Genomic DNA, 17,936 nt, shown 5'->3' with positions numbered 1-17,936 from the left:
AAACAATGATGAGATGTGTAGAAGGTTCGGGATGTTAATTATCAAGGAACTAGGGCAAGTATAAGACAGCCTGTCTGTCGTTTTCAATATCGACCTCAACTTTATGACAACTCAAATTAAGAAACATGGTTACGGGCGAGGCTAAAATAGACGCATATTTACACCCAGAGAACAGAGTTTTCAACAAATTCTGGCAAAAGGTCGTGTAATAAAGTAACCTCTTGCCAACTCATCAATGTATCTGTGTGTGCCTTGGTATACATCATATAACCTTAATTTTACTTGGCGTTGGTTCACAGGTATTGTATAGAATTGTATGGGTCGGATCATGTGGTCTGGGGGGCTGCGGTGGCCAAATAGTTAAGATGTCCTGACATATTACAACTAGCCCTCAGGGTCGTAAGTTAAAATTCCATGTGGGGTAGTTGTAAGGTACTGACGCTGATTGATGGTTTTTCTCCAAGTACTCCAGCTTTCCTCCCCAAGTAAATCTGGCATGTACTTATGAATGAGCCTGACTGTTAATAGGATTTAAAACCGATCAAATTAAGATAATGCCGTCTGTTGTTGTTCAGTCAGTTCCGTCCGTCGAGGCTATAATAAAGGTTTGCATACATTTGTTAGATCTAAGGTTTGTAAATATGTTTTCAAAATAAATGACATAGATAGCTATGACATGTAACTGCAGTATTCAACTCAAATAAGAATCTAGGGCACTTAAAAAATTACAAAAATAGGAAATTGTATGGTATAACAGGGACAGGAGTGCTGTCATGGAGTTTAATATGGCATTGGATTTTGATAAACCATGTATTTTCCTGTGATTTGAAAATAGCCTTATTAATAAATCTCAAATTGAATTAGATAAAGCAAGTGATATCAGTATACAAACAAATAATTTCTTGATTTAGTATAGCATATTGAGATTTTGTTTGTTAAGACTGTATAAGACCTAGTATACATGTACTTATACTGTGCAGACTTGCATAGAGACTAAGTTCAGTACTATAACATGCTGGTAGAAATAATTAAATAATGGACTCGCTTTCTTTTAATCAATTAAAGAAGCATTACACGATGTTAACAAGGAGGAACTGTTTTTGTGATTTTCTTGGCTGCGGCATCAAAGACATTTTTAATAAAGTATAGGTATGTTGCAATGTTTTAATCAGTGTAGCATTGCATGTTTATACCCTCGAGTGTGGGTTTCTAACATTGCTACACTCCGAGGAGTTCTCGGAGACACGGTTCTACCTGTCTGGGCACAGCTTTCATCTGCAGACTCTGGCACCTGTAAAACTGGTCAGAGATGTCAGATCTCAGGTCCAAGTACTTTTACAGCTTCTATTCATACCGACTTTAATACTGGGGATTGTTGGTGCCAGATCAGGCAACAATTACACTGACCTCAGATAAAGGAAGATCTTCCTGGTTATAGACAGGGATCATTAAATCATTCACCCCTCAAGACACATTTAGACTCTTCTAAATCAAAGACAAGATCAGTCCATTATTGAATTTTAGGGGTGAATGATGTCCAAAATGGTCTTCTCTACAAAGACATCTGTTAGACTAATGTTAGATTGTTTTATCAGGAAGGCATGTGATTTTTCTTTCTCTAATGTACTGTTGTTTCACTACAAAAAATGCATCACTCAAAATGATACCGATGGATAGATATTGGTTTCTCCCATACTTCACAGGGATATCCCGTGGTTGCTAGGGAAAAGATATCTCTATCTTACACAGGGGGGTGTAAGACAGCTCACAAGCGCTAGACAATAAAGTGACATCATCAATACATGCGGCATATCAGCGGCGCGCATTGTAGATGACGTCATCAATTTTGACACATAATTACATTGCTGCGATAATGGCGAGATGAAAAACTAGACTGGATTGCCTGCCGTAGTTTTTCTACTCTCCACTAGGCTTCGCTCCGAAAATACAACGACAGGTCAGGGCTATCGATCTTGGGAATTTGATTGGCTGATATTTATAACGTTCAGGGGATATTTCTTTTCAAAATGGCGTCTGCATTTTTGCGCGGAAAAAATACCAACATCTATTTTTTGGAATTGGTGACCTCTAGTCTGCTATACAATGGTAAATTGTAAACAATATTAATTATTTATTGATGGAAAACAACTTTACATACCATTAGTTGTGTATTGGATGTTGAAACGCGAAATTGTCTTTTGAAGCAGACGCTCGGGGGGTTTCCAGTACATTCACCATGACATCAGCGTATAGTATGGAACTTCAGATTTCGTATGCGAGTAGATATCTGGTCGTTGAACTTAAATTGTAACGTTCTTATACTATTTCAAATACCTTTGAAATGTTGAATGCTCCCTAAACAACATCAAAATTTCATTTCCACCTCGTTGCCATTGTAAACAGAAAGGAATCTCGATGATTTGTTGATTGAATTGACCAGATCAGAATCATTTTGCTCAGGATCTTGACCAAAATTGCGGCCCTGGCCTTTCTTAGTATTTAAGAGCGCAGCCTAGCGGAGAGAATTGGTACTAAGGCAGGTAATCCAGTCTAGATGAAAAACCTGGAAACCAAGTGGAATTTCATCATTTTTTTACTAAGTATGGGAGAAAAAAAATCTTACATGGGTCTGTGAAGTGGACAGGGATATCTCAACCCTCATGAAAGATTTTGGCAATCAACCCTCAGCAAGCCTCTGGTTGACCGGCCAAAATCTTTCACGAGGGTTGAGATATCCCTGACCACTTCACAGACCCATGTAAGATTCTATTAATCATATAATCAGTCTTTGATCTAAAGGTATATGCTCCTTAGAACATGAACTTGGATAAGTAATTCCTGTTAATTTCATTTACATGGTTGTGACACTGTATCTTTTACTCTTGATTCAGAAGAAAAGACTAGATTAAGAGATCACTAAAATGTTTGTAACGGATGGGTACTGATCGATGTACTGTATGACCTGTGATGATGGACCTATCCTATATATGGTGTGACTCCCGAGTTCTCTCTCCGTATTGATCAACACAGTGAGTGCTAATGACAGGTATAAGGGATGTTCCAACATCAAGTACTTACATTGAAAGGCCCCAAAAAAGTATGAATAGAAAGTCGGAAATAAAACTTAAGAGAGTTCTTTCCGAGTCTGATCAATAACATTTGCTTTGAAGTGCTTGGATGACAATTAAAGAAGCGGTGTGTAGCACGACACATATTCATCAACCATTTGTCTCTGTGACGGTGGTGGTTAGGCTAAGGACCACCCTACATTAATGTCCTGGCTCCTTGAAGCCAAACAACGCAGGAACAAGCTTTAATTTCATTAAAAGCCTACAATTTCTTGTCAGGATTTTGTGGAAGCCATATTTCACTGTTAGCTGGGCGATGAAAGTCATGCAGAGACATTTGTGATGTATTATGTAACTTTTTTTCCATGCCAATAATGGCTCAGATGAATGATCATATCCCAAAATGTTGTGGATGTTTTAGCGAAAATTAAGATATCAGGTTTTAAATTTATAGTTTGGTCTCAGTTTTGACACCTCTTGAGTCTGCATGCAGCCATAGTTTCGTATTCTGTATGACCTTGTCTGCATCATGGAGTCATTATGCAATTGTTAGCAACAGTTTCAAATTCTGTTTGTTTTGTTATCAAATAGTGTGTAGATAACATTTAATGTATATATGGCAGTTCCGTGTTTTCCTTCTTGGTTGAAAGTGAATTGATAATTTTTTATTGTTGTTGATATATGATGGTAATTTAAATGAAATTGGTCGAGGGACAGTTGAGGGTTTCTGTATTCGGCTCATACTTTCATGTCCTAACTTCCTTCCATGATTTAGATCTGTAGATGGCAATATTGCGGTATATGTGTCTCAGTGACACCAATGGTGAAAATCTTTGGATCATAATTATGTATGTGAAGAAGGCTAACTATTGGTATTATCGGGGCCTGTGCCCAGAGTTGAGGTCCCCAACCATTAACAGTTCACTGTATTTGATTAAGATTATCCATACAGTTATATAATGAAGTTTTGATTATTAAAGTTGACTGGATGTGATGTGGGAATCAATAAGGTTAGAGAGGGTCGAGGGACTGAGCAGTTCACTGATTTACTAGTCTGATCCAATGTTTCATGTTACATGTCAGGTTTGATAGCTTGCGTGTAGGATCATTCTATATCAAACAGCACTACTAAGCTATCAACTTCTCTGTTCATATCCTACTTGACATTTTTTTGACATGCAGATATATGATGACACTCATATCCTGTGGAGAGTTGGAAGGCCTTAACCTGTATAGTCCTGCAGATGGTATCTTCTATAATAAAACATAGTCATTTGTGAAATGTAGTATTTTAGGTATTATTGCACTTTAAACTGTCTTTTGAAAATTAAATGTCCTAGGTTATGAAAGTAAGCCTGAATATCTCTTTCATATATGATATTTTCAGACTTTTTAAACCTAATTTATAATTCCAATTCCACTTCTGCTGAGGAATTATTTCTTGAGGTAGTTTATATTAATGGTTGTCGCTGGATTTAAATAAAATAATCTATATAATATTCCACATGTTGATACAATTTGGTAAACACCACAATTTGTACATGGGATAAGAAACAATACTACCATTAGTACAATATCATCTACAGAATGTTGAACATAACCTGCTAAACGACTTCATGTTTGACTCCGGGCTCAGCTCCTTATCGTCGTGTGCACTCCTAAAGCAATATAAAACCAATTACTGTTATAAAGCTACACAACACTGTAGTGTATGTGTAATTACTGATGTGGAGTTATAATGCTGCGCTTGATTGCACATCCTCCTGAGTGCTCCGTGACATGCTGCAGCGACCAGGTCATGGCGCCACGGCAACCATCCTCCATCTTGGTTATATAGCTGCTCAACAAGTACTCATTTGTCATCGGTAGGGGGTTAATGATATGAATTGTTTTAGTGTGATCTAATATCGCGGTTGTATGATTAAAGTTCCAGCCCCAAGTGAGTGACAGAGTTCGTCTCTGGTCTACCATTGAGGATTTCATCCAAGCTGTAATTATATTGGCGATGATGAATTGTGTGCCTGTTAGCGTACAAGTTATATGAAACTTGTCTTGTAGGTTTATTCTGATGTGAGTGCGGAATCGTCTTTAATAAAAACCATGTCAACGTTGATTGAATCAGTACGAGAAATAGGGTATGTGACAATGATTTCCGCGTAAATACGGGAGCATGTCAAGTATACACGGGCTGCATTTAAACTTAATTTAGAAGAAAAATTGTGAATACTTTTAGGGACGTTTTTGATCTCCACATCAATGATGCATTGTGACTTTATGCATGCAAATGTGTGATCCCTAATGAGTTTTTAATCAGATCATCTTTATTGTTCTTTGATCGATTGTTTTCGTGTGTTTTTATGTAGTTTTAGAAATTCTCGAAATATTTTCCAGAGCGTGGTGACAAATAATCACACTGTATTGAGAAGCTAATTGGAGCTTGAAACAGATATAACAAAAGATTTTGTTTATGTAGAATTGTTAACCTAAACAGGAACTGTACTGGTTGGGTGATAGATGTGCCTTGACATGATATCTTTGAGTTGTGGAGGCTTAGTGGTTAAGGTGTCTGAACTTATACCTCTGGGTTGTGGTGAATGCTTGGTTAAGGTGTCTTATATTATACCGCTGGGTTGTGGTGGCTGTGTGGTTAAGGTGTCTGACAATATACCTTTAGGTTTTGGTGCTTTGGGTTGTGGAGGCTTAGTGGTTAAGGTGTCTGAACTTATACCTCTGGGTTGTGGTGGCTGTGTGGTTAAGGTGTCTGACAATATACCTCTAGGTTTTGGTGCTTTGGGTTGTGGAGGCTTAGTGGTTAAGGTGTCTGAACTTATACCTCTGGGTTGTGGTGGCTGTGTGGTTAAGGTGTCTTATATTATACCACTGGGTTGTGGTGGCTGTGTGGTTAAGGCGTCCGACAATGTACCTCTGGGTAATGGTAGTTGCATGGTCAAGGTGTCTGACAATATATCTCTGAGTTTTGGTGCTTTGGGTTGTGGTGGCTGAGTGGTTAAGGTGTTTGATATTATACCTCTGGGTTTTGGTGCTTTTGATTGTGGTGGCTGTGTGGTTAAGGTGTCTGATATTATACCTCTGGGTTTTGGTGCTTTGGGTTGTGGTGGCTGTGTGGTTAAGGTGTCTGATATTATACCTCTGGGTTTTGGTGCTTTGGGTTGTGGTGGTTGAGTTGTACAATTGATGGTCCATAAATAGGTAGGATTAGGTACCTGTTGTTGACTGTAGGTTGATTTTTATCTGGAACTCTGGCTTTCTTCCTTCACCAAATTGTGCCACAGCACAGATCACAGACTTCAATAGAAACATTGCTCTATGTGCACTTTTCTTCACTTTAATCAACTGAGTACTTTTATTTTATTTTAGGATGATTTAGTTCAATAAAGAATTTTTGTCAGAATTATTGTCATTATTTTATGAAATTTTTTTGAACAGGAAGTGCTCAGAGAAATCCCCGCAGAAATCTGAACCGTAAGTTTGCTTTCATTATACATAAAACTCCATAACACCTTTGAAAGTAAGATTTATGGCGTATGAATTTGTCTCTTTGAAAAGTTTATTGGCGGTTGTCTGGGTTGTAATTAAAATTTGGATTAGTTATGTATTTCTGTACTTAATGGCACACTGCACCCATCTTCACTGATACCTAGCCAGGGATTGGCTACAGTCGCTGAGACGCAGAGGAATGCAGACCTCGGAGTTCAATCAATATTCACATTCACAGGACTCAATACTGAAAACAACTTTCTTTTATTTGCCATTTACTTAGAATTCGCAAATTTTGCAATCTGGCAAAAAGTTTATCTCCATGCATAAGTAGTTACCTTACTTATATTGAAAGGAATTTCAATTGAATATATATTTTGCCAAAAACAATCTCTACAAATTTGTTTTTTTTAGATGGAAGTTTTAAATTTCAGAAATCATATGAAAGAAAGTTGATTTACACAGTATTCACAGTTAAATTCAGTCAATTTTCACAATAAAGGATATGATTCAATATTCACAAGTAGATCTTGATATTCACAATTCACTATAATTAGAATTATATGTTCACAATTCATTATTCACAATTAGAAGCAAGTACTGCTTGTGTATCATTAAAGGCTGAGATGGATAAGAAGGTTTGCCCTACAATGAAAAAGGAGGCAGAATAAGGGGGTGTGGGGTCGTCATGTGATCGTTGCAATCTTTTGAGGCAGATGTATTTAATATGACTTACCAAGATGTTTACTTTGGACTTACCAGGATGTTTACTTTGGTATTTTGATTAATGCTTAATGACATAAAATTAAATATGATGGCTAAAGTAGCAACTGAAACACCTGCTTTAGGTGTACTAGCTATACAAAATGGAGAGAGTGTCTGTCTGAAAGCAACCAAACACTAGACTCGGTGGGTGATGGGTGGGTCTATTATCTGTATACATATATGGTAAAGTTAAATATACAATTACCTAAATTGGAAACATTCGCTTTCGTTAAATCTCCACAAATATATCAATGTACAAAGATATTGAAAAGTGCAAATTTTACATAGGAATAATTTCATTATTGCTGCGCTGCATGAAAGTTAGCCTACTGCAAACAGTCGGAAAGCTGACTTAGCAAAAAATCCACCCGCAGAAAAATCAGTATTTAACCACAGTGGATGTCTAATAGAGAAAAAATATTCTTCAGAAATTGCAGCTTGTTCTCAACGTTGCCTTAATATAATATAATCTAGTGGTTCTCAATAAGAGTGTAACATGAGAGTGTGTGTAGTATGGTTTTGTACTACTGCTGTAACTCTCAATCTGTGCCATGTAGCCTAACACATCCTATAAAGTACAGCAATATCAAACTGTAATATCTTCAACATTTCAAAACCAATCAATACCATCAGTCTTTATGGAAAACAAAAATCTGTTTTATAATTATTAGTTTCCAGCCTCTGGGGTAATTGAATTTTATGTCACGCATGACAGTTACGGAATGATTAAATATTTTGTTTGCATTTGTAGAAAAAAAAATAGTTAAATGTTCCACTGCCAGGGTAATTTTGAAATGTTTCTCCAATTGGTTAAGTGCTTTTGATAGGGGCTACGATGTGTGTATCATATCAGCTAGCCAATAAAGTAATGATGATACTGCGGAAATATCAACGTAATTCATTTACTGCCGATGGGGGATACGCTGAGGTAATTTAACCCAACATATTGTTTGCAGTGTGCTGTCTGCTGTGTTAATACAATATGAAAGGAATATACTCATATTTGAATACACTAACATTTAGATACCAAAGCTATGTCTCTCGTAACCACATGATTTTAGATACACGAGTTGTGACGAACTGTGACGTGTGTTTGCACCGTTGTGAATATATGTTGCCTGAAAAACCATTATGACGACCCGTCAAACAGATGAAACTTGTCATGTATCCTTTGAAGTGGTTGGCCGTGTCCTTGAGGGAGAGCGGTCACCAACTATATAAATCTCCCCTACGTCAATACAGGACCCAATCACAGTTAACATAGATTATAATCACATTTAGATTTATATGTGTAATCAATCGACAGGTCAAACTAGTACGCTTTCCGATCAAAGTGTCCAGTGGGGAAAAAGATGATGGAGGATTACTAATCTAAAGTCGAATTAATTTTGAGATAAAAATCATTCAGTGATTTTCTAAAACGCTCACTGCCACTGAAAGGTGCAATGTCAGACATCCCAATCCCTGCAGACAAAATTAATATAGCCAAAAAATTTGAGCCTAATAATTCTGGTAATTTCTTTGGCCTTGTAAGAACTTTCATTTGTATTTGACATGCATTTGATATTGCTAGTCCCCCTTTCATCTGAGTATCTTTGATATAATGGATGAGAGAGGATTCTCTGAAATAAAGGCAAAATGATGCTTATTGCTAGCCTACAAGTGCTCGACCCTGACCTCTAAAGGTTAAAAATATCTGCTAAATCTGGGTATCTGGCCTAATCTCAGCCGGGTCTTCAGTGGGTTACATCACTGATTTATGATATGTTCTTTTCTAATGTTTGAATCATCATCGATATCTCCCAGTTGTCACTGTTATGATCTGACCAAACACTGCTTTTCTTTAGGGGAATAGATATTGCTAAAACATTAAATGTCTGATCAGAAATTTGTCAAGGAAAATACCCTACTTGACAAGATTTTTGAAATAAAATCCCATTGGAGTATATTTTTCTCTAAGATGTGACACCGATTCAATGCCGCAACGCCTAACTGCATGCTTTATATATATATAACATTACAAACACTGAAAGCATGAACAACTCACACAATTAAGTAATTAGTTTGATTGATCAGGGACCATGGAGACATATTTACACAAAAAACATTAGAGCAAGAGTGCGTTTGGAAATTTAATTAAAGCTAAAGTCCTATATTGACAGAAACCTTGTCTCCAGGCTAGCTGTTAATGTGACTTACGATGAGAACAACTACCACTCTGATGGGAGATGGATGACTTAGAACGTAGTAGGATTTACGATGTTATATCAAACCCTGTTCTGATAGGAATGGGAATAATTAAAACAAGAATTTTAAAAGTCTGAAAAATATCATTTACATGGTGCTATATAGTTACCTTCTTGTTAAACTTGGAAACATCAAAGGTTTTATCCTGTATACACTGAAAACTAAAAGGTTATTTAATTTGTATATTTTGCATTCAAATACTAATTTTTTGTGTTTGATTTTCTGGTTTAAATCATCATAATTATACAGAAAAATAACAAGTTCAAGTATTGTTAAAGTACAACGGTAGAATATTAACAGAATTCTGATGGCATTGGTTAAGTAGGGTATACTGGCTGTGTCAAGTAGGTATACTGGCTGTGTCAAGTAGGAATTAACCCTCATGGTGCCGAGGGAATCTTTACCACATCACAATCAATAAAATTATCAAGGGGAGATAATCCATTAATGTACTCTTAGTTACAAGTCTTCATGAAATATACATGTACAAATGAAGACAGTCTCCATAACGAATAGTCCCCCACTTGTGTGTTAGACCAGAATAAAAGCATTACAGACAGTGACAAATTGGAAAGGGCAGCGTCCTAGCCAAGTCTTGGTTCCTGGTATGGGAAAGACCTACAACTGTCATAGACGGTGTCCACAGACTGTGTCAGTCAACGTAATGGTCCGGATGATGATTGGATGATTTATGATGGATAGACTCCTGATGGGACATTCCAGTAGTTACCCATTCTACTGGGTTCTTCCTGGTCCGCATGACAAGGCAAATTGTTTAATGAACATAATGGTATCAACCCCAAGGGAGTCCTTTTTTGAAATCAAGCATTCCTGAGATTTACTATAAGTATACAAGAAAGGACAGTAGCTTAGCTGTGTGCTAAATCAGTTGATGTTGATCTGATAGAATTTTCCTGGTATTTCTACCGGACAATTCACAGACAAATTTTCACTAACTGTTCTCTTGGCTCGGACAAAGACGTCATAGGCCAGAAAAGTACCTCCCAAACGCAATCAGTAGCTGCCAGCAAACCAAATAGCTGGTGTGTTATGTTACAATGTTATTGAGTATACTGAAAGTCAGTCAAAAACCAGAGTCTTTTGATTCACACAAACTGCCTGAATGTCTTTGAAATACACTTTCCAAACTGCCAGGAAGTCTTGAATTACGTTGTCAATGGTATTTGTGCATAGAAATTCAGTAAGACATTTTAATGCTTCTTTGACAGATAGTATTGATTTTTGATAGTATTTCTTTGGATAACATTTTATTAAACAGACAGCGTAATTTTTAGCTTGGCTTCATGGTCCTACAGGATATAGGCAAATTCTTACTGCATGGACTTCATAGGATTCTATTATATAGACTTATGTATACTGAGGCTCCATTAGGGATCCTACATGACGTAAGCTTATGCCTACTAAGGTTCAATGGATCCTAATACATGGGGTTCAGCAACTAATTTTTGTGGTGACTAAATTAAGCATTTTCATATCTAATGAACCTTTTAACACTGATTTAAGTTCACAGGTTTGTGTCATATGCTTCATTTTTACCTGTGCACGGCGATTAATTTTTAGATCAACTGCTGACACGAAGTCTCAAGAGACCTATTCTAATCGCCTTTTGTCCACTGTCGTGCGACAATAAAAATTTATATTTTCAACTTCTCCAAAACCACAGAACCAAATTTGTTGAATTTTTTTCAGAAACCTTCCATCGCCAAAGATCAATCAAAATTGTGAATTATATGGTCCCAGCCCCCTGGGGCCTGAGGGGTGTTGCTAAATGTGGTCAAAAAGGCTAAAACTTCAAAAATCTTTTTCTGAAATTCTAAAAATTTAGAATCAAATACTCTTCATAGATGGAAAGGTCTTAAGGTCCTTTACAAAATTTGTGAATTATATGACCCTGGGGTCTTATGTTTCCCCTGGGAACAGGGAACTATAACATTATTTAAACACGTCATCCCTTTCTTGTTTGAGTCTCGGACTTATAAGTTTGTTAAGACATCAGACATCTATATTTTGATTGGTGAGACAGTCCAGATTCTATTTTTCGGTGCGACAGGTTTTATCGATGCTTCCTGTTATATCCTTTGCACCAGGATGACACATACGTACTCGCAACAAATTACTTCACGAGTCAAACCTGCATTTAAGGCCAAACAAAGTCTGTCTGATTGGCTGATCATCGAACCAATTACAGTTGATAGGACTAAAGTCATCATGGAGATAATTCCAAGAGAAGCATGGAAGATGGCATTTATGGGTGGCATTCATGCCTGTCAAAACCGGTGTTATGTTTGATTTCATCTTTATTACCGAGGAAAAATCTAATTCCATGTTTACTCTCTGAGGAAATAAAGTATAAAATGAAGCTTTCTTTCCGCACTTTTGCGTTTGGTGATTGGTTCTAGCTTCAGTGACAATGAATCGTGATGATGTTTTCACAAATCCCACTCCTTGGTAGGTGTGACATTCCAACACCATTGTTCAAATTATGTAATTGGTGTTAATGTTGTCGCTTGAGGAAGGAAGAAGTCGGCGTCTGTCGATAACTGAAAGTAAACATTAATATTTGATACAAAAATTGCCTGCTATGCCAATTCCATGACATGACAAAATAAAACTTGCTAGTAATATTTGAGTATACTTAGACATTCAGGATTTACGCCTTTTCTTAGTGGAATACTGAATTTTAAATGGGTTCTATATTGCATTGCATTGACGCCTGAAGTCTCTTCCAGACTGAGGAATGTTTATCATAATTGGGTCACCTACTTCAAGGCATCAGAGCAGAAACATTTAGTCTTCAGGAAGAATGCACTAGTGGTAATAAAAGAAGTACTTTTAAAAGTCAGATATGAAATTATCATATTTTATCATGAACAAAATGCCAGAATGGAGATTGAGTGATTAGGTGGCACACAATTGTTATTGGAATGTTATCATTTACGTTCAAGTATGATTTATCAAAGCTAAAAAATTGTAATTTTTCAGTTCATATTAAAAAAAATGTCATTAAAAAATGTCTTTCAGAATATACATTCTGTCATATGACAGGGGTAGAATTTAACTTTTCAAGCCACTATCCATTTTCGACAAGTTGGTAAATTTTCAAATTGCCAACACAAAAATTTGCTTGTTGCTTTGAAAGTAAAGTTAAAAGCAACCAAATTCATTGACATTTATTATATTTATTTATTGTCGGTAACAATAAATGTTGAACATTTTTAGCATCACTGTAGTGTAGTGTAACAACAATCTAGCTACATTGTATTTTCAAAAAGTGTCACATTTTGTCTAAAGCTCACATAATGAACAGGAATATTTTTCAACTCGCCATTTCTAAAATCAACTTGCATTTGACCAGTTGAATAGTGTTGATTTTGAAAAACTCTGATATGAGAGTACTTTTAAGCCATCATGGTAATCTTTTCTCTTTTTTTTTTTTTAAATTTTTTTTTTCATCTAGAAAAACCAAAATTTATCTTCTAATATATTCACCATATCATATTGGAATTTGTCTCCATGGCTTCTCCCTCTCAAAACGCTTGTCAGCATCTCCATATAGACGTCATCAATAGCCATTAACAATTCATGCTTGAGTGATCTCCCCTAAATGAGCTCTCCAGTCCACCATTGAGACATTCTGCATCAGTGGTTCGGTCATATGAAGCAGACGCCTTGTCCTTTATGGACAATATAGGAGGCTTTAAGCTGGACTCAGAAACACCCCACACAGGAAATTCATTGCTCCACCTCCCACTGTGAGCCCAATCCTGGTTACAAGGCCTTATTGGTATATCGTATTTGAAATCCAGACTTAAAAGTGAGGGAAAAAATCATTAGTAATTATAGATTCATAGAAAATACCAGCCATGCTTAATTTGTACATTTCATCGGATTTCCAAAAATGCTTTCATTTACTGATTTATGTATTGTTCTGTTTATTAGATTCTTATAAAAAATATGTGATTGAGATAAGTATAAAAACAATAAATGAATTTTTAAAATTAAGCTATCTATTTTAAGAAAATAAACAAAAAAAAATTGAAAATAAGTGATTTGATTATTATGGTCATGACAAATTTGACTTTCCTACTTACTACAAAGATTTCTAAAGAATTAGATAGAAAAGATGAAGAGAAAGTCATTGAGAAAAAAAAATGAAAATGAAAGAATCATCATGGTTCAAAATTGAAAGGATGCTTTTTTGAGCATATTATTGTCTGAGGCTTGATTTTACATTTGCAGCACAAAGCCATATATCTGCAGTGCTTCATCACAGACTTTTGGAGAGCAAGCATTCATATTGCTGTTCAAGGTTTAAATAATGCTGGAAAAGAATCTTGCATGCAGCTAGAGAAATTTCTCATTGATTCTTTTAGATAAAATTTCAGTGAAATTTCATAACTAGGATGGCGCTGAATTGTAAAATGGCATTTCAAATTACACAATCTCATAATTCTCAGCTTACAAATGGAATAAGGACCGTTAATATTATATGTAAGAGATGTAAGTGTTGATATGTCCTATCGGTTTTGGTAACATCAATTTTAAAAGCTTTTGGGAAAAGATCCTTCTTAGAAGGGAATGGCATGACTATAGCCATAGTATAGCCCTTCTGTACAATAATATGTTGCTTAATGACAACATTATATTGATAAGTCTCGTGAAAGTGTAATGAAATTTGAAGAGCCACTATTTTTAAGATAACCTTGGTTCTCGAAGCTATTAATGTCTTTACCACAAAATGTTGTGCAGCGTTAAGATTTTAGTTTCTGGAATTTTAAACAATGCATCAGAAATCAATATCCATATTCCTGAATCCTTGTAGTAAAGAAGTATGTGTGATATTCTGAAAGATTTTGAATTACAGAATGATGTACATTCTGAAATACATATTTTGTCACTAGTATGATTATGTTATGGTGAGCAGACGTAGATCTGACAGTTAAGGAATGGGCCGTGTTTTGTATGGAGCCAGTTTATGCATCCCATTGACATGAGAAAGTGACTGCAACACAAAACATTCAGCACAACTGTTGGCTATGTGCATTACTAACTCTGATGTGCATTCCCAATCGGAAGTAAAAGGATTATGGGCTGACTTGAAGCCTCCCAGAGGTCTCATAAATATCCTTAACTGTGCAAAGCAGGGACAAATTCTCACCATGGCATTGGTGCGAGGTCGGCACACACACAAACTCTATCAATGCAATACACGTGAATTTGGTCCACAGATTTGTGAGAATCTGAAGATTTGTCCCCAATATCTGAGTCATAAGCATTCTGTCTTCTATAAATGTCAATGAATGTTTGATGAATGGTTGCTTTACAAGGAAGTTTTACCAATCAGAGGGGAGCACAATTATTATAAATCATCGATTGTTTTGCATTTTAAGGTTATAACTGTTTCCTCTATAAAGGGTAATGCTAGTTTCTAAGGCAATAGTTTTCTGACTCTAGGAAATTCATTGTTCAATGGTACTGCTGGTATTGTAGTGTCCTATCAATGAGAAAATAGAATGCTTCAAATAATCTTTAATTCTGTTATCTGTAGTCAAATTGCACTAAAAAGTTTCAGGAATGTAACTGGTTCGAAGATCAAGAAACAATCAAAACAAGTTTGCAACAAAGGTTTTGACTTTGCCAATATCACCGATGACTTTGTAAAAAGTTTCATTGTTTTGAATTGGTCCAAGACTGTTTTCATGATCATTGGGCTTGGAGCTCATAATAATGTCTCAATCTTAAATGAAAGTTAAAATAATTTTATATCAAAGACATTTTTTTTTTCAAAATTAATAAATATTCTTTTTAAATTTGCTAGGTTCCTTCCAATTATTATGTAGAAATGCTTTATTCCAAATTAGTAAAAAAACAAACAAAAAAGAAGAAGAAGAAAGCTAGAGATGATAAATGTGTAGTGAGATTGCCTGTAATAGCTCTCTGTCTCCACCAGTGAACAAATGACTTGATTAATGACACATGAAATCATGGGGTTTTAAGTATTTAAACTAAACTGTTTTCTCTACTTTAGGACTAATTCCGATGTGACCTCCGTTTAGCCCTATCATATCTACAGCTGTCAGTGAAAGATTTGTACATGCAATATGAGAATTAGTAGACATGGCACACACGGGTAGGCTGGTACGTGTTTGCTAATAGATTGATTGATGTGGTGGTGTTGTTAGAGAGTTTTTACTGTGACAAGGTGAGGATGAATCAGACAGACTTAGGAATGCAGAGACTAATGATCACAAGGAAGCAAACGCATAAAGAATTAATGATTTCAAAATTAACCTGCCGCTGAATGAATCACATCATTTTTCTTTAAGAACAAAAAAAAAAAAAACCAAAAAAAACAAGGACACTTGTTACAATTCTTTTCTGACTTTTCTGTACAAATGTTGTCGAGCATTGTGAAACAATTGATTGGTAAAATGGATATACACATAACATATTGATTTTAAAAGACATGTATAGAAACATGTGGCATAATGCCGATCAACAGATACTAGTTCCAGCTGAAAGATTCTTTGGCATGGCTAGGAAGTCTTGATAGTATAGTATTTGGAGGTATAGGTCATTTATAAAATTCTATGATATCCTTAGTGGTATTGGTAGAGAGTACATATTCTAAATAGTTAGAGGTCAAAGGCATCTTTGGTAGTGGTCAAAGATATCATGGTTAGAGGTCAAAGGCATCTTGGTAAGAAGTTGGTTAGAGGTCAAAGGCATCTTGGTTAAAGGTCAAAGGCATCTTGGTTTTAGGTCAAAGGTCAAAAGCATCTTGGTCAGAGGTCAAAGACATCTGAGATAAAGATTTGTAGTATAATGAAAGAGGTCACTGGCACCTTGGTCAGAGGCCATGATTGTAATCTTAGGTAAAAGTTAGATGCTTAAATGGATTTCAGATGGAACTAAATTTTTTGCTTTTTTCTTGTTTTTTGTTTTTGTTTTTGGTAAAATTTAACATTTAACCAGCCAGAATGCTGTATAGCACAATGAAGCTGCTGTTCTTGTCCACTAGAAAAGCCATCTTGCCCCGACTGTTACCGACATCAACGAAGTATGGAGCTAGCCATTTGTCCTCTGGGCCAGATAAGACCTAATGTAATAGAACATCATTTGGCCAGACACAGGTATTCCCCCTCATGGACTGACAACATGTCTTACTTCCCACCTCAGGCGCTACTTACAAAATGTCTCTCTCTTACACAACCTACGAGTGGCTGATGCCAATTGGACTGGGGGAAACTATCATTGCTTTCACAGCTGTTACTGGCATCAAAACAAATTAGTTGTCTTTAATAGGTGGTTTGGGGGGCAGCATTTTTTCAGACAGGAGACGAGACATTGATCACGGATTGTGTAATGTTTACTGAGGAATACCAATATGCTATTTGTGTTATGTAGGTATCTCTAGGGTATTAATTAGGATGTAACCTTTTACACAGTCTGTTACGCTTCTACTCAAGTCTCTAACCTACCAATGATAGCATGTGAACATCTAAAATCCAGTGAGCATGTCATATTTAACTTTTTCCTAAACTATGTGTATACGTTAATTTGTTTGTGGTTACGGTATAAAAAATGCAATGACATTGAGAAAGCTCATGGTCTTTGTCTCCTACAGAAAATATTTCAACTCTGACGTTATACACCGATATAGACCAAAGTGTTTTTGATGTAAAACTGTACTTTGTACGAGTTTTCTGTTTTAGTCAATACTTTAAGTGACCTTTCATCTCAGTAATTTGAATGCCGCTAACCTATCTGTCAGGACAATTTAATTTGATACTACCTACAATTATTGGGGTGGATTTGACCTCCTGTGAGGACACCTAGGGTACATTGTCTGTGGGTGGGTGGGCTGAGAGAGGGTGACGGTCAAGGGCAGAGTCGTTCTCACTTCTATTCAGCCTATGACGTAGATTGCTGCTTTGACTAAAACCACTAAAAGACAAATGTGGGTTTCTGATTGATTTTTGAAAGCATTAATCACTTTGACCTATAGACGTGGAAGCGAATCCTCCCGGAGGTGTGACTATGAGCACAAATAACATTGTTTAACCACGGGATACTGTTCCCACTCGGCTCACCAACATGTAATTGTCAAATAATTGTGAATTGATATTTTCTTAATCAACATCACACTTTAGATGTGATTATTTCTATTTTCATGTCAAATGTCTATACAGACGGGGACTCTTTTTTGTGACTACTTCTGCCTTAAGGGTGCAGTTCTGCATGGTACTGTTAGGACATTGTTTTCATTTATTGCAAAATATTGTTTTAACTCATCACCCCTGAAAACACATTTAGACTCTCCTAAATCAAGGATTA

General features: G+C 36.1%; 1 protein-coding gene across 8 annotated transcripts in view; it reads left to right on the top strand.

Moving 5' to 3' along the window:
• LOC138318158 (neurexin 1-like) overlaps positions 1-17,936 on the top strand; it is a 206,814-nt gene that overhangs the window by 81,459 nt on the left and 107,419 nt on the right. For 7 of the 8 annotated variants that reach the window (XM_069260301.1, XM_069260297.1, XM_069260298.1 and 4 more), the window contains one exon: positions 6,516-6,551. The exons of the other annotated variant lie outside the window; for it this stretch is intronic. In XM_069260301.1, the coding sequence (XP_069116402.1) occupies positions 6,516-6,551 (36 nt within the window). The remainder of the gene's footprint in view (positions 1-6,515; positions 6,552-17,936) is intronic. 8 annotated transcript variants of the gene reach the window in all.

This window comes from Argopecten irradians, chromosome 3 (assembly GCF_041381155.1).
Source record: "Argopecten irradians isolate NY chromosome 3, Ai_NY, whole genome shotgun sequence".
NCBI classification, from domain to species: domain Eukaryota; kingdom Metazoa; phylum Mollusca; class Bivalvia; order Pectinida; family Pectinidae; genus Argopecten; species Argopecten irradians.
Note: the sequence above shows the minus strand (reverse complement) of the source record. Positions and strands in the feature narration are given on the sequence as shown.